The sequence below is a fragment of the Schistocerca cancellata genome, chromosome 9 (assembly GCF_023864275.1).
Source record: "Schistocerca cancellata isolate TAMUIC-IGC-003103 chromosome 9, iqSchCanc2.1, whole genome shotgun sequence".
Classification (NCBI taxonomy): domain Eukaryota; kingdom Metazoa; phylum Arthropoda; class Insecta; order Orthoptera; family Acrididae; genus Schistocerca; species Schistocerca cancellata.
Window position 1 is genome coordinate 235,028,635 of NC_064634.1, and position 22,213 is coordinate 235,050,847.

A 22,213-nucleotide genomic window follows, 5' to 3' on the forward strand; every position below is an offset into this window, starting at 1 on the left:
TGTCTCAAGAAAATAAGATTGTAACCAGTTACTCAACATATCCACCTGAGACCTTGCGGACTAACTGACTAAGTGCACGTACAAATCTCAGTACACAGTCCCCTTTTACGTGACTAACCCATAGTTGGCGAGTTGAGATATATATGTACGCGTGTCAACCCAGCCTCCCTCGCATTACACACATGAGGCAAGGAAGGAGTAGATCACATACATCGAAACATGATATCTCTGACATGCAATTTGCAACGTCTCCACAGTGACCAAATTACACGCTGACTCCATAAAACCGGCTGACACATACACACCAATTCACTGCCATGAGTTACGTCAGCAAAGAAGGGGCACATGACCGCGAGGCAGCAGTTGTACACCACTTACAGCGCTCCAGAGTGGCTAGCGTCTTCTTTTCATGCTTTTACCAATATTTGGTCCGGTGAGCTTATACTCATATACAGCGATGACAACCACTCTACCAATAATCGAGGACGATCAGGAATACGAACAAGATAGTAGAGAGTGTGTAGGTATAACGGAGACACACATTTCTATTACGGCACATCAGATTTACTGGCTGTGACTGTGCAATATTTCAGTAACAAGGAAAGACACACTGACGTTGACTTTCATCCTCACGTCTTTGTTTTAGGATTTTGGCAGTGTATAACGTTCACAGGGTGCCTGCAGTTTCCTTAGGTCCTATTCTGTGGAACCCGTTTAGCTACAGTCTGAGAACATCACACCAGAAGAAAGTAATGAACCAAAAATGACTCGAAAAATGGAAGAGGTACAGAACCGAGATGTAGCATTAAGAGAGTAAGATTGCTGAGCATTCAGTGGTGGCATACCTTGTATAACAAGAAACATTAATGTTACACAAAGCGCGGTAAGATTAATGCCATTAAGTGAAGTGGAAACTCGACAGCTAGCGCATTAGCCGTCTCTCCTTTGCATGTGGCTCACCACTTGTCCGAAATTCAAACACTTCACAACTTTCTGTATCTCCAACTACCTGTTCTGGCTTTGTTTACTTTATTCTCTTGTTACCCCTTCACCTCTTCCTCTATCTATAACGTCTCTCTCTCTCTCTCTCTCTCTCTCTCTCTCTCTTTCTCTCTCTCTCCCTCTCTCTCTCTCTCTCTCTCTCACACACACACACACACACACACACACACACATATTCATACACAAATTTTTCATTATTTCGTTGGATCAGTGGAAAGGTGGCCCCACCTAGCCTGCTTCGACATGTATTTTAATCTGTTCCAGGCTCCAGTGCCAGAAACGTGGTCCGTGGGAAGAAGCACCGCGCCTCCCGATCAAAGGGACATCTTGCACCGGCCAGCCGACAAAACGATTATGACGTCAGCTCATTGTGCGCGTCTTGTTATGGCTGGGAGACAACTGGAACATCAGTAAGCAGTTTCCCATCCGATACAAGACACTTTATAGTAAATAATTTAAATAACTCTACCAAGGTGTCTTTCTATGAAGTATCTTGTAAGAAATAATCGTTTGGTTATGCGTAAATCGGAACTTTCCACGATAGGTTACCACTGGAAATTAATTATTTACAACATTAGTACTGAGACACTTTTACGAAAAATACTTTCTGTCTTAACATCTTCTTATAGTATTAACATCGCTTTCATTAACAAGTGTAGTGCGAGGTAGGTAACTTCTGAGCGTACAATATGAACAGTAGTCAGACGGACAGAAAGGTGGAAAACAAGGCGAACCTATAGCAATTCCCTTTTTACAGACTGAGTCACGGAATACTAACAACCACTGACCTATAGGACTGGCACAGTTTTCCGCTTACATAGACACGATTTCAGCAACTGGAACTAATCAGACACGGTTGAAATAACGTGTGCGCGGAAGGCGAGCTGTGCAGCTGACAGCAGTGCCAGTTAACCGCGGGACCACTGACGTCACGGGGCACCAGGGGCCTACGCCTCGCGTGAGACGGCTGGTCCCGCATCCAGACAAGCGCTTAGCATTCGTCTTTGCTCTCTTTTGTTACTCAGAGCCCGTCCGCACGGCCTACTAAATGTGTACCCTTGATCTCTGTTAAAATTATCGTTATTTATTCTACTCGCGGCTACTTCTTTTATAACAGAGTTTGAGCACGTTGACGCACGAGTCAAGACTCTCGCCTTTTCAGATTGTTTTACGTGTCTATTTTCCAGTCTATGATCTGCTATGGCCGACTTGTCAAAGTCCCTTTGTTTAATAAGTCGCTTGTGCTCAGTACAAAACCTCCACAGCTCTGCCGCATCCACATGGGACATTATACACACCGGGCACACGAAAATCTATGTCGTTCTTGACACGGCGCAGCATATCTCATATTTCAGCGGTGGGTCATTCCAAGTCTCTGCAGCACACGTCCTAACTCGCTACTCGTCGCCCTACAGTATGGTAGGACAGCAGGCGGTTGGCCTCTTCGGCCGATCTACGAGGCATCCTTCGTCGATGGCACCTATAAGCGTTGGCAGTGTCACCCTTGCTGTTACCATTCTCTCCGAACACACGTCACAAATGCTGCAATGAAGACTGTAGGAGGTCGTCATTAGAAATAATATTTGCTATGTGTAATAACGTGTCCAGGGCCGCTTTCTTGTGTACAGGGTGGTGAAAACGACTGGCAGCATGTATACAGGTCAAACGGTTCCCACAATTGAACTGAGCACTAGTGACATATTAAACAAAGGCATCGTAACAAGATGGCCAGAGTTGAGCACTGCCTGGAAAGTGGACACAACATACAATTTGGAAGGACGAGAGTCTAGGCTCGTGCGTCAACATATTGAGATTCCGCTAAAAAGGAGGCCCCCGAGATCAGAATAAATAGCAAAAATTTTAACAGCGCCCAGGGGTACGCACTTATCTGGGGGTGGTGACGGGCTTTGGATGTCGATAGGGAGCAAAGATGGACGCTTGACGTTTGTGAGGAGGCGGGTGCGGTTGTCTTAAACGTGGCGCCGACAACAAGCGCCAGAAGACATCACTGATCCTACAGCGGACTGCGAACTGCCCAAAGCAGCTTCCCCAAACGCATCACATCGGCCCTGTCTGATAGGTACAAGATGCTACAACCGTTTCTACATAAGCGGGAAACAATGCCAGCCCTGCACCTTCCGTATCCTTGACTTTTATCTTACCATTTACGCCTGTTCTCTCCAATTAACTAATCTGTTAAAATATCTTGGACTAACCCTCGACCGGCAACCTTAGCTCGTAACAATCCAACAGAAAGCCCGAAATAGACTAAAACTACTAACAGGCCGAACTTGGGGAACTCCCATCCTCTATTCTCCACACATGGAAAACGCTGATTCGACCCATCCTCTACTACGCAGTTACTGCATGGATTTCCACCCCACCAAATTTCTAAACGTTTCTCCATATCATCGGACGATATGCACTCTCTCTCGATTTCCACATCCTTTTATCCGCCCCACAGATATCCTCTACTATATCATCATATTACCGCCCTTCCTCACCTATTTCGAATACCTTTGGATCTCCTATACCATCCCCAAACCACAATCCAATATCCCATTGTCGACCCTCTGGTAACCAACCCCTGTACGTTGTTGCGCCTTTACAAGCACGTCCCACCATCCCTACACCAATATCCGATCCCAACGAGACGTTAACCAACTCCCTCTCCCAGACAATGAGACTCACCCCGATACTTATCCCTCCAAGCAACCTTAACTCTTCCCCATCCATCCCACTCGCATCAGGGCTACTCTGTCCTTTTCCCTCTCCATCCTTACTCATCCATATCCCCTTGTTAGCGCTAGCCTACCCACACACCAGAATCCTCCATGCCCTTTTGTTTTTCCAACTTACTGTCTTTCCACTATCCACTCCAACACCAACCTTCATCTCATAGTTTTCCTACTAAACAGACCCCTGAACCCTATGGAAGATATTCTTTCATCCTGCAAACTTCTCTACCAGTTCACGTCCTTTAGATTTCAAGTGTAAGTGCAGTACTTTAAAAATGTTCTTGGCTGAAGAGCGGAACATTGTACCGCTGGCTGCCAACCCCCACCCACAGGAGGTAGAAGGATAAAATAACAATAAACAAAACAGTTCTGGCAGTCAGCGGCTTTTTGCTCCTCACGATGATGGCAGAGACTCCCATCGAAAGCTCGAGTGTTTTATTTCGCAAACCTGAAAAATTTTATTCAACCAAACTATGTGCAACCGCTGTCTCCACTCGACTTTTTTCCGTATTGGTGATCCAGAAGAGTTGGGTATTATTGGCAAATATTGTATCACCGATTGTTTGGTAATCTATGAGAAGAGTCTCATTTGTATCTCATACTATTTACTGAGCATAACATGCCTGCCAGATGGACCAATGAGACGTTTTTGTTTCAGGGCCATTCGCCACCAAGCCGTGTATTTATAATGTTAGTTTCTTGTAAGAAAGGGTAACAGATATCTATTAATAGTAAAAAACTGCCACACAGACTAGGGATGATTCTGTATGAAACGGTCCAAATATTGTCGACAAATTCGTTTCTACGTTTGCTCTTAGACAGCTTTCCGTTCAGCTGGCATCGCCATTGTACAATGTGTTTTAATGGTTAATTCTTCATCTAAAATATACCGTACGCCTCTTGCCGACGAGCCTCTGGTGGTAGCTTTTGCATACAAAATTAACTGCCAATCTTCCGATACCATGATAAACAATTTCTTAATGTTTTCATATGTGGGCAAAGTTTAGGGTCTTTGTATGGATCGATATTCCAGTTTCATCACTTCAACGTTAAGCAAACAACACAATTCTTCTGGAAAGCCGTATAAACTAATCCATTCACTAAATAAACACGACACTTCAGTATGTTGGACATCATGCACCAAAATGACGAAAGTAAAATGTTATTCAAACATCTCTGACAGACCTTTTCATCTGGCCTTCATAAATATTGTAACTCGCATATTCTTAGTGTACAATGTAGTAATGTCTGAAATTTTTACAGGATCGAGTGATCTCTTCAAGACAATCACAATCATTTCCTGCATCGATCGTGTCGACAGCGATGCGTAAGTTTCCTAGATGCACATACGAGTTAAGAGTTTAGAGTAAGTACAGTGCTCTTGTTAGACTAACAACTGTAATGAGCGTTAGTTTTATTTAGTTCCACTGCTTGTGACCAAACGCCACACACACAAGAGCAATGGGAAAAGGATTTTGGGTGAACAATCGCCATCAGTGATGTTCAATATTTTTCTACAATTCCTCAGATGTGATATTTCTATATTAATTGAATTTATTCCACTTCAGAGACAACAAAAACAGTAGGTATATTGTGTTCATTCTTTCTTTGTGAGGTGTTTAGTGTCTTAACTATGTAACTCTTCAAAGAGGATATTGATTTCCGTTTTGCAGAGAAGAATCTTCCTGTACTTGAATCAGCTAGGCGTAAATAGTGATGACATTAATCTTAAATATACTACCGTCATTTTGAGGCTTTCAGTTTTTGTCCAGTACAGGGCTAACAAAGAGTCCCTACTCAACATACATATGTCTGTCCTGAGCTGTACGACGGAAACTAAAGTTCTTAACAAGACAAATGTCTTCTCAGCTTACAGGTAATTCAGGAATTTTATTTTCGCTGCAAACCGTGTAGCGGATAATCAGTACATTTGGCCTTTGTGCGCCAAAGGCCAGCATGTTCAAGTTCTGACTACAGCAGTGCATATGTGTTTATATTTATTTTGAATTCAGAGTGCTGAGACTGTAGCAAGGGCGAATACTGTATTAATTGCTAATGAAAATGGAAATGAAGTCCCATACTTCTTGACAGAGCGTAAGGGAACGATACGGAAGAGAGGAAGAGAGGATACAAGGTGGGAATTTAAGGAGATGGGGCCTGGATAAACTGACTAAACCAGAGGTTGTACAGAGTTTCAGGGAGAGCATAAGGGAACAATTGACAGGAACGGGGGAAAGAAATACAGTAGAAGAAGAATGGGTAGCTCTGAGGGATGAAGTAGTGAAGGCAGCAGAGGATCAAGTAGGTAAAAAGACGAGGGCTAGTAGAAATCCTTGGGTAACACAAGATATATTGAATTTAATTCATGAAAGGAGAAAATATAAAAATGCAGTAAATGAAGCAGGCAAAAAGGAATACAAACGTCTCAAAAATGAGATCGACAGGAAGTGCAAAATTCCTAAGCAGGGATGGCTAGAGGACAAATGTAAGGATGTAGAAGCGAGTATCACTACGGGTAAGATAGGTACTGCCTACAGGAAGATTAAAGAGACCTTTGGAGATAAAAGAACCAATTGCATGAACATCAAGAGCTCAGATGGAAACCCAGTTCAAAGCAAAGAAGGGAAAGCAGAAAGGTGGAAGGACTATATAGAAGGGTCTATACAAGGGCGATGTACTTGAGGACAATATTATGGAAATGGAAGAGGATGTAGATGAAGATGAAATGGGACATACGATACTGCGTGAAGAGTTTGACAGAGCACTGAAAGACCTGAGTCAAAACAATGCCCCCGGAGTAGACAACATTCCATTAGAACTACTGACGGCCTTGGGAGAGCCAGTCCTGACAAAACTCTACCATCTGGTGAGCAAGATGTATGAAACAGGCGAAATACCCTCAGACTTCAAGAAGAATATAATAATTCCACTCCCAAAGAAAGCAGGTGTTGACAGATGTGAAAATTACCGAACTATCAGTTTCATAAGTCACAGCTGCAAAATACTAACGGGAATTATTTGCAGACGAATAGAAAAACTAGTAGAAGCCGACCTCGGGGAAGATCAGTTTGGATTCCGTAGAAATGTTGGAACACGTCACGCAATACTGACCCTATGACTTATCTTAGAAGCTAGATTAAGGAAAGGCAAACCTACGTTTCGAGCATTTGTAGACTTAGAGAAAGCTTTTCACAATGTTGACTGGAATACTCTCTTTCAAATTCTGAAGGTGGCAGGTGTAAAATACAGGGAGCGAAAGGCTATTTAAAATTTGTACAGAAACCAGATGCCAGTTATAAGAGTCGATGGACATGAAAGGGAAGCAGTGGTTGGGAAGGGAGTGAGACAGGGTTGTAGTCTCTCCCCGACGTTATTCAGTCTGTATATTGAGCAAGCAGTGAAGGAAACAAAAGGAAAATTCGGAGTAGGTATTAAAATCCATGGAGAAGATATAAAAACTTTGAGGTTCGCCGATGACATTGTAATTCTGTCAGAGACAGCAAAGGACTTGTAAGAACAGTTGAACGGAATGGATAGTGTCTTGAAAGGAGGATATAAGATGAACATCAACAAAAGCAAAACGAGGATAATGGAATGTAGTCGAACTAAGTCGGGAGATTCTGAGGGAATTAGATTAGGAAATTAGACACTTAAAGTAGTAAAGGAGTTTTGCTACTTGGGGAGCAAAATAACTGATGTTGGTCGAAGTAGAGAGGATAAAAAAATGTAGACCGGCAATGGCAGTGAAAGCATTTCTGAAGGAGAGAAATTTGGTAACATCGAGTATAGATTTAAGTGTCAGGAAGTCATTTTTGAAAGTATTTGTATGGAGTGTAGCCATGTATGGAAGTGAAACATGGAAGATAAATAATTTGGACAATAAGAGAATAGAAGCTTTTGAAATGTGGTGCAACAGAAGAATACTGAAGATTAGATGGGTAGGTCACATAACTAATGAGGAAGTATTGAATAGGATTGGGGAGAAGAGAAGTTTGTGGCACAACTTGACTAGAAGAAGGGATCGGGTCGTAGGACATGTTCTGAGGCATCAAGGGATCACCAATTTAGTATTGGAGGGCAGCGTGGAGGGTAAAAATCATGGAGGGAGACCGAGAGATGAATACACTAAGCAGATTCAGAAAGATGTAGGTTGCGGTAGGTACTGGGAGAAGAAGGAGCTTGCACGGGATCGAGTAGCATGGAGAGCTGCATCAAACAAGTCTCAGGACTGAAGACCACAACAACAACAACAACGGAAGGCCCGCACCGCCGTACTAAGCAAGATACTAATGGAGGTGGTTTGCCGTTGCCTTCCTCCACCCGTAATGGGGATGGATGATGATGATGAAGGCGACACAACAACACCCAATCATTTCGGGGCAGGTGAAAATCCCTGACCATGCCGGGAATGGAACCCGGGACCCAATCTCGGGAGGCGAGAACGCTACCGCGAGACCACGAGCGATTCGATTAAATCATAGATTTAAAATTTCCGAGCTCGACGGGAAATACGATAGTTTCAGTGACCTGTATGTAACTTGATTTTTTTTTGTCAGTACGCAGTTAACCTGGAACTATGCCTTATCTTTGGCAGGTCACCTGCACTGGCACCGTCTGGCAGTCAACGTGGGTGCAAACCTTTACGGAACAGAGCCGACAAAGCCGCCAATCTTTCCTATCATTCTTCCTCGTGCTGCCGGTACCGATCTACAGAAAAGGGTCATTTGAACACCCTTGCGGGTTGATACGAGCTGCAATTTTCAATAACATCGTGAAGATGACTGCTATATACAAGTACAACACTTCCCCTTGCTGAACAACGTAATCAGAGTAGAAGTTTACTATTATATGTTGTCGGGGGAGACATGTGATGGTATCAGTCTGCAGTCAGGTTGATTTTGTTTCTTTTTATTTTCTGACTTATTCACTCCGGCGAGAATGACAGACCTTGCACAGTAGACCCAGAAGAACATTGCTATACTATAGGTGTGAGCATCCGCACTACATGTACTGACTCAAATCATTAAATCTGAAATACAGATAATAAGTGCGAAAAGGTCGATAATATGTTCTCTATATGAACTGAGAGCTTTAAAAAGTCGGCGGGGGGACGGGGAACGGCGCCGGGCAGCACAGCGCAACATACAATCATCGAGTTAGTTTTCAATCATACAGTCGAGATCACCTTGGTTTAGTACTAAGCAGTAATAAGTCAATTCTAGCGGACAATTTGTAGGTGTTTTCGGAAGGTTCCCCTCATTCACTGACTCGAATGAACACTTCAGCAACAAAAATATAGCATCTAGAACATGTCTGGTTGCCATTTAATTATGCTAGTCGATATTAAATAGTGCAATGCTCGAACATAATAAAAACAACATTAACACTGTGGAACGAAAGAAAGGCGTAAGCCAGAAAAGTTTTGTATATGGCGTCACAGTTGAATAAATCACTTTTAACCACTTTCTCCACTTTGAAGAGGCATACTTTTATTGTTAATTTGGTTCCTAACCAACGGAATTTTCACAATCATCCTCATTTTTATATTTCATATGTTTAACTTTCGCTGATAACAAAGTTACGTTTCTTGTGTTTGAAAACAATAACGAGGATTTCATAACAAAAATGTGCGTCTGTTGGTATTAATAACGTTAAAAGACGTATTGTGCCGATGCCGATGAAATAGTATTTTGGGCACGTTACCTTTTCATTCTCACTGGTACAGTTGTACATAAAATGTAAACTTTGGAATCTTATCCTCTTGGATATACACCAACCGTCCAAAATGTTCCAGGACTGAGTTTATTCCCGGCGTATAGTCGACATCGGTGCAGTAACTACAATGGATGTTTGAACTAGCAACACTTAGCAATAGATGTGCATTCGACTTGCCAACTGTGAACTGGGTGTGTGGAGTACCGGACGTGCAATCGTAATACGACAGTGTTGTTGCGTCACAAATCGTAAAGCAGCAACATCTCTAGCTCAAGTGACAAAGACATTGGCCAGCCAGAGTGGCAGACTGGTTTTAGGCGCTAAAGTCTGGAACCACGTGACCGCTACGGTCGCAGGTTCGAATCCTGCCTCGGGCATGGTTGTGTGTGATGTCCTTGGGTTAAAGTAATTGTAAGTTCTAGGGGACTGATGACCTCAGAAGTGAAGTCCCATAGTGCTCAGAGCCATTTGAACCATTTGACAAAGACATTCCCCAGAATGTTTTGATAAATAATAGAGTGATACAAAATTTTTCCCCTACACTTTTCCTCAGAACAAGAACAGCCATACGTTGACGTCTACTGTTTCTGACAAAATTATCACTTATGACAAGACTTAGTGTAATCAATTGGATCATGCCACAAAAGGACTAAAAAGTAAACTAAACTTCTCCAGAACATGCCATGAAAGCCCAACGCTACCTACCTGCCACCGTGTCGTAGGCGTCACTGGATGCGGATATGGAGGGGCATGTGGTCAGCATACCGCTCTCCCTGCCGTATGTCAGTTTCCGAGACCGGGACCACAAGAGGACAAAACGAAGAAATTCGAGTATAGGGTTGGCTCTTTGACAACGTGACCGACATTCAAGGCAACGTGATGCGTGATTAGGGTAACATTCCAAAGTATGACTTTTCTGATAGTTTCACATGCTTGTATGAATGTTATGAGCATTTCACTCAAGAGGGAATTGCGAAACATGAGTACATAGTATCAGAATTCAGAAAAAAAAGGATCGATTTGACACGCTTCCCGACAACATGTTTGTGAACAGGATGAAAATGAGGGTGGCTCTCCTGAAATGAGGCACGGTACAAATAACTACAGTGGCATCCCCAGTGAAGAACAACCAGTAAGGACTATTCAGGAATTCTCATGTGGAAATATGGTAGTGGACGGATGAACACAAACGTTTCATGATTCATACTAAGAATTAAAGCAGTCAATCCCAGTACATCTACATCTACATGACTACTCTTCAATTCACATTTAAGTGCTTGGCAGAGGGTTGATCGAACCACAATCATACTATCTACCATTCCACTCCGGAACAGCGCGCGGGAAAAACGAACACCTAAACCTTTCTCTGTTTGAGCTCTGATTTCTCTCATTTTATTTTGATGATCATTCCTACCTATGTAGGTTGGGCTCAACAAAATATTTTCGCATTCGGAAGAGAAAGTTGGTGACTGAAATTTCGTAAATAGATCTCGCCGCAACGAAAAACGTCTTTGCTTTAATGACTTCCATCCCAACTCGCGTATCGTATCTGCCACACTCTCTCCCCTATTACGTCTTAATACAAAACGAGCTGCCATTTTTTGCACCCTTTCGATGTCCTCCGTCGATCCCACCTGTTAAGGATCCCACACCGCGCAGCAATATCCTAACAGTGGACGAACGAGTGTAGTGTAAGCTGTCTCTTTAGTGGACTTGTTGCATCTTCTAAGTGTCCTGCCAGTGAAACGCAACCTTTGGCTCGCCTTCCCCACAATAATATCTATGTGGTCTTTCCAACTGAAGTTGTTTGTAATTTTAACACCCAGGTACTTAGTTGAATTGACAGCCTTGAGAATTGTTCTATTTATCGAGTAATCGAATTCCAGCGGATTTCTTTTGGAACTCATGTGGATCACCTCACACTTTTCCTTATTTAGCGTCAACTGCCACCTGCCACACCATACAGCAATCTTTTCTAAATCGCTTTGCCACTGATACTGGTCTTCGGATGACCTTACTAGACGGTATCCTTAGCGCGGTGCACTGCGGTTATTTATTGCACGCTTAAGTATATTCTTACTTACAGTAATTACAAACTAAATAATGTTTAGTGCCTTGCAGAGTCGCTAACTCTGCCACATAACGACAGATAGGAACCAGTTCACTAGTGAACAACTGTAAATTAACATAAAAGATAGCATGTCATGTCACACACTATCATTTAATGAAATTAGTCTTAGAAGGTACCAGCAGCTCGTAAAGCAACTTGTTTTTGTTTTATGTTACAGAGATTCCAGAAGAGGTAAGTCATCCAGTACATTTATTGAACGAACCACTTCCACAGAGATGCGGGTAAGTAGTTAGAATTAAAAGGGACACTTTCAATGATCTCTGACCCTCGCCTCACGAGTAATCACGTAGTGGTGGTGGGTAGCACATTCTTTCCTGGTCAGCGGCAGAATGCATTCCTGCTGAAAGTGTTCTGTTGCTTGTATCAGGAAATCCCCCTTAAAGTTGGGCCGACTTTACGGATGAACTTTCTCATCATTTTAATTCACATGTTGCCTACGTGCTACCAAAGTTTCTTAAGGTAAATTTTAATTCTTTCGTAATATTGAAGTGCGACTCTAAGGTAACGCATATAAATGTGCACAATGAATGCAAAGAAAATTAATGAACTGGGTGATATATAATGAAAAATTTTCCACTATTTCTATGGTTTAATAAGTTGTACTTTGCCTGTGGCGGCTGTAGAGTTACTGTTTTATATAATTTTGATATTGTAGAGTGGGTGATGTAGACCTATTAAACCCAATTAGTTCTTAAAACCAGTAGTGATAGTGATTTTTTACATATAAATTGAATTTTGGTAAAAATTACTTGATGTAAGGATTCGATGATTCGATCATGTGAATGTCATGTTGAAATGACACGGTAAATGAATTCTGGTAGACGTCATATTCTATCTGGATTTGGTGAGTCTAGCTCTGTTGCGTTTCAGTTAAATCATCTTCTGGGCTACGACACTTACTTTTAGTTATCTCTTACCCTCGATCGAAATATTAACCAAAGTTTCACTCTCTAACTGAACATCAAAAGTATAGCTAATGATGCCTCGTCAACTACTACAATTTTGAAGTCTAAAAATATCGTAGTATAGTTCGAGGATATTCTTTCCTTGTAAAAGTGAGCCGTTAGTACTGTTACATTATAAGGGTTGTGTGAGCCTCAGGTGAACATTCGATGAGGTGAAAACACTCTCCAAAGATCTTTAATTCATTAAACAAAGCTTGAAATGAAGCATTTCCTTGTAACTGTGTGCCTTAGGAAAGTAAATCTCTTTTGACTTTCATAAATGAACCACCACAATATTAGTTACAACTCAGTCAAGATGATCGGACAAATATTTAAAAATTGTTGACTACGAACATAAGAATTTAGGATTGATGTGCTTTAATTTATATTTACCACTAAGAAGATGAGTATCCTCTAAGTAATGTGTAAAGACAGAAGTGACTAATTTCACTGGGACTGTCTGTAATATCTCAAATTCATATTGGTATGATTTATAGAGCCTCCGAACAGGAGAACAGACTAACAGCAGTGTAATCTCACATTATTTCTACATGATTTCGTGGTATGTCAGTTGTTATGCTTAGACGTGATATTCACTCTTTGTGGTTAATTCCCGTTTGTTACCAGTCTTTCTTTAAATACACAATTGTCCCACACTGAGGTGAAAAACGTCATCGGACACCTCCTGATACCGTGATGGGCCTCCTTCTTCCCAGCCTAGCGCAGTAACTCCACGTGGCGTGGACTCAACAAGTAGTTGGAAGACCCTTGCAGAAATAATTGCCTGTTTAGCAGCCCACAATTGTGAAATTGTTGGTGGTGTAGGATTTTCCTCACTAACAAGCCTCTCGATTGTGGCCCATACTTGATGTCGGACAATCTGTGTGGCGAAATCATTCGCTCGGATTGCTCAAAATGTACTTCAAACATGTTGAGGCCAATTGTGACCAGTGGACATGGCGCTCTCTTTTCTATAAAAATTCCACCGTTTTCAGTTGAAACTTCCGGGCTGAGAGGCCGTGGTCGATGTATAAAATTTCCATCTAACGTTTCGTCTCCATCTGCGAGAGACATCTTCTGAGGTCGTCCGGCTACTGCCACTGAGGCTCCAGGTACTCTCGCATTTATAGAGCGCATAGAGGGCACCACCATTCTTCACGTGATGCCGACGGTATGCCTATCTTTGGAAGGCGTCATCATTCTCGATTAAGGGTAGTCGATTGTCATTATGCAGCCGCAACGTCGACATCCATATTTTGCCTAACTTTAACACTTCCTCTTTTCTATTAAAATTGTTATGGTGTTTGTGAATCTCTATTGCTTCTCTATACATGCGCGCATGATAATGGGATGTTCGTGCTAGAACGCTTGTCTCATTAAATTTACCGAGCGAGGTGGCGCAGTGGTTAGACACTGAACTCGCATTCGGAAGGACGACGGTTCAATCCCGCGTCCGGCCATCCTGATTTAGGTTTTCCGTGATTTCCCTAAATCACTCCAGGCAAATGCCGGGATGGTTCCACTGAAAGGGCACGGCCGACTTCCTTCCCCATCCTTCCCTAATCCGATGAGACCGATGACCACGCTGTCTGGTCTCCTTCCCCAAACCAACCAACCAACCATTAAATTTAACTTCGTGGTTCCCATCTCGAAAAACATCCTCAGCTACGGCCGATTTTTCGATGTGTCCTAAGTGACAGTTTCTTTTATGTTCGGCTAAACGGGTGTTTACACTTCTTTTCGTTGTTCCAGTATATACTTGTCCACGACTGCAAGGAATTTTATATCTAGGGTAATGATCTATCGGAGAACCCGAAAAAATTCTGGTCCTACGCAGAAACGCGAAGACGGTGTAATGCTTTCATCTAGTCACTGGTTGACCAGTCTGGTTTGGCAGTAGAAGATGGCAAAAGGCAGGCCGAAGTTTTAGAGTCCACGTTCAAGAAACCGTTCACGCAGGACAGTCGCACAAACTTACTGTCGTTTGACCATACGACAGGATCCCGTATGGATGACATAGTAACAAGCATTAGAGAAGCAACTGAAAGAGGGAAAGAAATAAGTCACCAGGTCCGGATGGAATCCCAAAAGGGTCTAACGAAGAGTACTCTACGTCAGTAGCCACTTAATTAGTTTGGATTTATCGCCATTCTGTCGACCAGTGCAAAGTGCCAAGCGATTGGAAAAAAAAACGCAGGTGACTACTGTATATAAACAGGTAAACGAACGTACCTGTACAATTGCAGTACTATATCCTTAACTTCGGTTTGCTGCAGAATTCTAGAACGTATCCTGAATCGAAAATCTCATGTCTACGAATCAGCACGGTTTTAGAAAGCATCGCTGGTGCGAAACCCAGCTTCCTGTTTCTCACATTATATACTACGAACTATGGATGGAGGACAACAGGCAGATTCCATATCTCTAAATTTACTAAAAGCGTTTGACACGGTAGCCCTCTGCAGACTGTTAACGAAGGTACCGGCATACGGAATGGGTTCCCAGGTATGTGACTGCCTTGAAGACTTCTTAAGTAATAGTACCGAGTATGCTGTCCTCGGCGGCAAGTATTCATCGTAGACAGGGGTAACATCACGAGTTCCAGGAAAGTGTCATAGGACTGTTGCTATTTTCTGAATACATAATGATCTGGTAGAAAGGATGGGCAGCAGTCTGCGGTTGTTCGCTGATAACGTCTTGGGGCGCAGGAAGGTGTCGAAGATAAGTGACTGTAGGTTTAGTTCATGTGCTGAATGGCAGCTGACTCTCAATGTGGAAAAATGTAAGTTAATGCGGATAAGTAGGAAAAACTAACCCGTAATGTTCGGATACAGCCTTAGTAGTGTCGTGGCTTAAATATGTGGGCGTATTGTTGCGAAGCGATATGAAATGGAACGAACATGTGAGGATCGTAGTAGGAAAGTCGAATGATTGACTTCGGTTATTGGGATAATTTTAGGAAAGTGTAGTTCATCTGTAAATGAGTACTGCTCGAGCGTTTTGGATTCGCACCAAGTCGGATTGAAGGAAGAAAGCGAAGCAATTCAGAGGCCAGCTGCTAGATTTGTTACCGGTGGCTTCGATCAGCATGTAAGTGTTACGCATGTGCTTCGCGTGCGCAAATAGGAATCACTGGAGGGAAGGAGACATTAATTTCTAAAAACACTACTGAAAAAGTTTAGAGAAGCGTCATTTGAAGGCGACTGAAGAACGATCCTACTGCTGGCAAGATATATGTTTCGCGTAGGGACGACGAAGATAAGATACGAGAAATGTGGGTTAATGGGGAGGCATACAGACAGACGTTTTTCCCTCGCTCTATCTGCGAGTGGAACAGGAAAGGAAAGGACTAGTTGCGGTCCACCACGCATCGTTCGGTGACTTGCGGAGTATGTACGTAGATATAGATGTGAACGCCATTCTGTTCAGAGTTATAAAAGGTTTATGGCTTCTCTGTCACTCAAAGTAATACTGAAACGAGGTCCCCCGACTATGATTATGTAGTTTGTAGTATTTTGGCAAAACAGTGCGATGGACGCGTGTTTCCGTTTAATTAACGTAACGAATTATTGAGCGTGACAAATTTAGCACTCTGGTTTTTGGATTATGGTTGGAGAACCTCGACCCAAGAAAACACAGCACGTTCCTTTGTAACTTTGGGCTTAGGTGTAGCTTTTAATAAGTAATTGCGCCTCACAAGCTATGCAGCCAGCTCTATCTGTGACATATTCTCGCCCTCGCCAAATCAGATTACTTTATTCACTTTAGAGTCAATTGAAAGGTCTATGAAGATAATTATTTTCCCTTTTTGTCTTTAGCGATAAAAAGCACTCCGTCTTCAGGCCTCAAGTGGCCCATCGGGGCCATCCGACCGCCGTGTCATCCTCAGTTGAAGATACGGATAGGAGGGGCGTGTGGTCAGCACACCACTCTCCCAGTCGTTATGATGGTTTTCTTTGACCGGAGCCGCTACTATTCGGTCGAGCAGCTCCGCAGTTGGCATCACGAGGCTGAGTGCACCCCGAAATATGGCAACAGCGCATGGTGGCTGGATGGTCACCTATCCAAGTGCTGGCCACGCCCGACAGCGCTTAACTTCGGTGATCTCACGGGAACCGATGTATCCACAGCGGCAAGGCCGTTGCGTGTCGTTAGCGATAGTTACGTTGAAATTCCTAAAGGAAATATTAATTATTTTCCCCAGCTAGCAAACAGTTACGTGAAGCTAGAAATTTTTAACTATACATTAGATTCAGTTCCCTCAAACAAGTGACTACCATGTAGCGTGGCGCTCATTGTTTGAAAATTCCGGTAACTAAAACTGAAAGTAATAACCTTAACTTCAAGCTATTTGATTTTCTTTTAACTGTTACTGATTCTATGTTAATCTGTCCAGCATAGAAAAGACTGCTTGATGTTCTTTAATTAATTACAGTTTTTAGAGAAACACTTTAACTTTTGGGAAATGTAATTTCCATGTTAGTGATGCATTTCACTTTTCATAAATGATGAGATATGCTATTTAAATGAATCTGGTATATATTGCTAAACACTTCTTTTTATCCAAAAATTTGTATAAGGGATCATATACAGAACTTATTCCGAAAAAAAAGTGCGTACACGGACGAGATAACAACGAAATCTAAAGCATACATATATTGTCCCTGGCAATCTAAGGTAGGGAGCTATAGCTTCCTCAACTTTTGCTTTCTTTGCCTCTTTCTTCCACCCTTTTGTTACGTTTATATTGAAAATCTCCAAACATTTACTCAAAAACTCTTACTGAGGGAAAGGAACAAATAATCTAGGCTTTGTTTCACTTACCAAAAATGAGCGAATGCTTACAATAACAAAGGGTGCGAGAGGCTGAAAATAGCGCTTCAGTTGTAAAGTTCTTTTATTACCACACGACCGGTTTCGGGCTCTTATAAGGCCATTTTCAGGTGTCGTAACCTGGTGCTGTGACGTGTACTAGGCGCGGTGTGCTGCGTACCTGTTCTGAGCTCATAGGTAGCACACCGCGCCCAGTACACGTCCACCGCGGCGCTCGGGAGTCCCAGTATCAAGTTACGATACCTGAAGATGGGTAGAGCCCGAAACCGGTCGTGTGATAAAAGACCTTTGCAACTGAAGCTGTATTTTCAACCTCTGGTATAATGCTCAGTTGCGGATGTTCCATCAACAGGATTGTTTGTACCCCAGATATGATTTATCTTTCCTTGCATATTTGATCCCATTTATGCAATTTCTTTCAAAGAACATATGTAAAGTATATTACATACAGGTCTTTCAACTTCTTTTCCCACGTCCTGCAGTAGCCTATGAGATTTTTGTTGTTTAAAGTTAGTGTTCAAAATTCACCCGTTCATTTCTAAAATAAAACAACACGAGTTTGTGTTCGAGGAGACGACGTTAGTCTGAACGCTTGGCAACGCAGTCGTCAAGTCACTGGAGGCGATTACTAGCACTTCGCGAACGATTTAGTGATGAGTCACTCTACAGCCTGAGGCATCCCATTCAAGTACGCAGAAAACGATTCCCCAGCGACCAGTCACCAACTCGAGCCGTCAACGAGTTTCATTTGAATTCCTCCATGTGGATAGATCATTACTGGGAATGTGTATGTAGTCTACCGTATGAAACTACTCATCTTCACTATCTATGCCTATGTACTGACAAATACTCTCGCCAGAGCAACACCAGCTGGTGTTTCATACGCTACTAACAAATTCTGAATTATAATGAAAGCCACATTTTAATGTTATGAACTAACGATAAATTTCTTTACATTGTTGCAGGCAATGAGTGGCGCCTTTGGTGGATCTGGTGGATCTGGTGGATCTGGGTCATCATCGTTTCGTAAGTTCATTTACTGTTTAGGTTACCAAAATGGTAGTCTAAGCAGCTCCATTGGGAAATGGGTCCGACGGGAATAATAAGACACATTTTGAGCTAGAGATTGCAGAGATTCTGTTGGTTAGCGTAGTTAATTCAATAGAAAGAAGGGTACAGTCAAGGAGCCAACTATATCCTTAGAGACGGAGCGTAAGTACTTTCAAAAAAGATAGTTTCTGTACTTTGGTCGTAACTTTATTAAAGAATTTATCTCCGTGCCGTGGGTCCCTTCGATTCTAATGTGACATAATAGTGCTACAGTGTTTATTTATACCATTGGTGGTAGAAATGGGAAGGCAGTCTGGTTGCTGCAGCAGCAGGTATGTAATGCCAGGTGGACGACTTTTGTGAGTTAATAGAAACATTGAGAAAATAACAGCCTGTTTATTATTCACAGGCAGTACAGCAGTTGAAGTAACGTCACGCTGCAATCAGCGCCAGGTAGCACAGCTGACTCCGCATGGTGATATATGCTTCGTCAGCACGTGGCCTCAGCAGGTGGCTGGCTCACAAGTTGTCAGATAGCCGCCAGCGGTGACAGAGTTGTTTCGTCAGCCTCTTGGGGAGCGTAGCGCTGCGTCAGGCCAAGGCAGGAGGGCAACGCACGGAGACGATAGATTCTTTGCGCAAGAGGTACTCAATCGGATGCATTCCACGGACCAGCAGTGCAGGATGCTGAGGCAGCGATGCATTGCTTCAAGCCTATGGTGGTGGAGTGCTAGCACACAGGGCAGTGAGTCAGGCCCAAGTGCGGATCGTGGACCCCCTGGGTGGGCAGCCCGATATTGGACAGTCAGCCACCAGGTAGCCCCCCAGCGTCATCAGGCCTGAGCGTGCAGGCAGCGTCTGGTTGTACCAGACTGGTGATCTACAGCAGATCGACAACTGCTGTGGGGTACGGCTCGAAGCTGGCTTCCGATGACAGATACGGCATATCTGGGACAGATGGTATTTAGGGTCACTCGAGCCAATTTCCTTTGACAGAACATCGTCCCTAATCTCAAAAGCTTATTTGGGCAGTCCCAGGCTTGGTATAATCCAGGTCATCATTACGACAGTATGGCTCCCCCATTTTGCTCTGTTAACTATGTTCCAGACCTGCCAGCAGTGTCAAGGCTGGATATGTGGCAAGCAGCCCCTCTCTAGTGCCAGGTCGGAGGCTCCCGTCACGTCAGCTCTGTATCTCAATAGCTTGACACATCAGACTACGGTGACAAGTCCCTATTCATTCAGACACAGTTATAGGCGCGAAGTTAAAAGGCAGCGTTGGAACAATAGCAACTGCAGAGAAAGTAGACGAAGCGAGATAATTTGTTATGGGATTAAGGAGGAATGCCATACCTACAGCTTGTTAGCTGAGAAACGTTCCTTTCTCTCATCCTGAGTCCTAATACACGGTACAAAACATTACAGATACTTGGCTCACCTCGAAACGCGTGCCGGCCGCTGTGGCCGAGCGGTTCTAGGTGCTTCAGTCCTGAATCACGCTGGTGTTAAGGTCGCTGGTTCGAATCCTGCCTCGGGCATGGATGTGTGTGATGTCCTTAAGTTAGGTTTCATTAGTTCTAAGTCTAGGGGACTGATGACCTCAGATGTTAAGTCCCATCTGCTTAGAGCCACTTTTTCGAAACGCGCGACTCAGAAAAATCTAGTAATACCTGTGGCGGAACAGAACCCCGAAAGTTGGAGCGTATGGCACTTCAGATCCTACAGTGGAAGGGGCTTTTGAATCGTGTGTTTCGTCACTGGCTTCCAACATCATCTAACAGAACGTGGCTTAATTCTCTTTTGTGAGATGTATTAAAGACTCCATCTTTGCGACGAATTTTCAGACGATCTTGGGTCATGTGCCACGCTGCACAGCAACAGCAGTTACTCCAGTAACTGAAGATACAGGGAGATTACAAGTAAAGTTGCAGTTTCAAAATTCTGTAAGAAGGTAACCACTGCTCAGAATGGCTTCAAATTCGAAGAAAAAATTACCGAAGAAGGAGGAAATGTCGTGGGAAAAAAATCTTCCCACTAGTTGGGGCTGTAAGTCTCATAATGTAAGTAGATTTGGCTATAAACGACAGATGACGCGCAGTAAGATTGTTATGGTCTGAGCTGCAGTTTAAACCAACCATACTGTGCAGTTTAAAACCAAACAAGTTTGGTATTCAGCAGTTGTGGCACTGTTCGTTAGGTGAGCACATTCAGTACAGCAGGGTTGTAGCAAATTCAGGGAAAAATCGCAGGAAAAGCATAAATGAATCTGTTTTTAAATGCCGTGAGGCCAAAATCCGCATAAAAAGAATCAATGAAATTAGTTGTTAACCATGCTGTTAAAGGGTTGGAGTGAAGTTGGTAGACAAAAGACTCTCATAGCATATACTAGCAGAAGTATAAGTAACAGAACCCGCAGAATCCATCAGAAAAATATGGTCCGATGATAAATGATGCCGTCAAATCGCACCACACAGCTACCTTTGCAGAATGAACCGGTACCGGCTGACTTGCGAGCCGATTTTCATAGCCCATATTTTGCAATTTCGTGTATTGACAAGCCATTGAAGATGGAAATAGGCTTCGTCTGTCCACAGAATGTTTCATGGTCATCCATTGCCCACTTCAGTTGGAGGAAGAAATTCTGGAGCAGAAAACTGTTTGTAAATTATATGATCGCACTCGACACCTCCTGAAATGCTGTGGCCATGTCTTGTACTGGCGTCGGATCAACTGTTTTCCTGCCTCTCCCACGCTGCACTTGAAAAGAGCCTTTTTCTCCGAAATTGACAATCATTCTCTCCAGACCCGTGGCAGATTTCGGACAAACGACTTTTTCATGCCCTACACTGCCCGGAACTTTTGTGCCGAGCTACCGGCGCTCGTTCACCGTTTTTGTGTAAGACCTTTGACAGCAGCACGTGGTCCTGTGTTTAAACCGTGAAGAGAAGCGCCTCAAATGCAGGTTGAGACAGCCATGTATCCTACATAATTTATCTTGCATATTCTGTTGCTTACAGCACCATCTACCGGTAAATCTTTTTTCTTTTGTTTCCATAACGTTTCCCCTTTATTCGATAATATTCCGTTCAAATTTGACGTCATGTTGAGCAGTGGCTCATCTTCTTACAGCGTTTTGGAACTGCAACTTTAACTATAATCACCGTGTATACTTGCAGAAGTGTGGGACAAATTTGTGTGACTTCCGTACGATTGACACGCGTTGTGGGTGACATGTTAAATACTTGTGTAAAGAAACTAAAGGTTTTACCCGTAAACACAACTGTAAACAGTACTCCAGCGTTGTATATACATGCTAGTAAGGGATACAGCATTATAAAACGGAATAGTCCCTTCGGAATGAAAAACTTTCTAGCCCTATGCGTACCGCATGTTCAAATCTAGTCCAGGTTTCTGTCATCACTCATGTAGAAAAGACTGCACTGTGAAACTGGAAAAATCTTTCTGAAACGGTCTCCATTTTTCTCTGTCTTGACCGTCTCGCTGTCTAGAAAGGAACCTAAGACAAAATACATACTTTCGTGTGTACAAAGTTCAATGAACGGCTCGAACTAAATGAAACTGTGTGCAGTGGATTTGGGCAATTCTGTAAACGATAGTCACAATAAATACATTTATTCATCGCCGTTGCAAAATATCATTTGATTAGCAAATATTAAAGTACTGTAATGGTGTACAATCATTTATTTAAAAAAATCGAAACTTCCCTATCTGAAAAGTTAATTATATTGCAATTTTTGAAACCTTAATTAAAGTCAGTTTACAACAGCAATTAGGTGAAA

The 22,213-nt window shown here is 42.9% G+C and overlaps 1 protein-coding gene across 1 annotated transcript in view; it reads left to right on the forward strand.

The window, feature by feature from the left end:
* The window catches only part of LOC126101308 (uncharacterized), a 59,865-nt gene extending 40,915 nt beyond the window's left edge, over positions 1 to 18,950 (forward strand). The window contains exons 4-9 of the mRNA XM_049911985.1: positions 1,267 to 1,412; positions 5,004 to 5,067; positions 11,744 to 11,807; positions 11,970 to 12,045; positions 18,329 to 18,389; positions 18,823 to 18,950. Coding sequence (XP_049767942.1) covers positions 1,267 to 1,412; positions 5,004 to 5,067; positions 11,744 to 11,807; positions 11,970 to 12,045; positions 18,329 to 18,389; positions 18,823 to 18,950 — 539 coding nt within the window. The remainder of the gene's footprint in view (positions 1 to 1,266; positions 1,413 to 5,003; positions 5,068 to 11,743; positions 11,808 to 11,969; positions 12,046 to 18,328; positions 18,390 to 18,822) is intronic.
* The last annotated feature ends 3,263 nt before the right edge of the window (positions 18,951 to 22,213 follow it).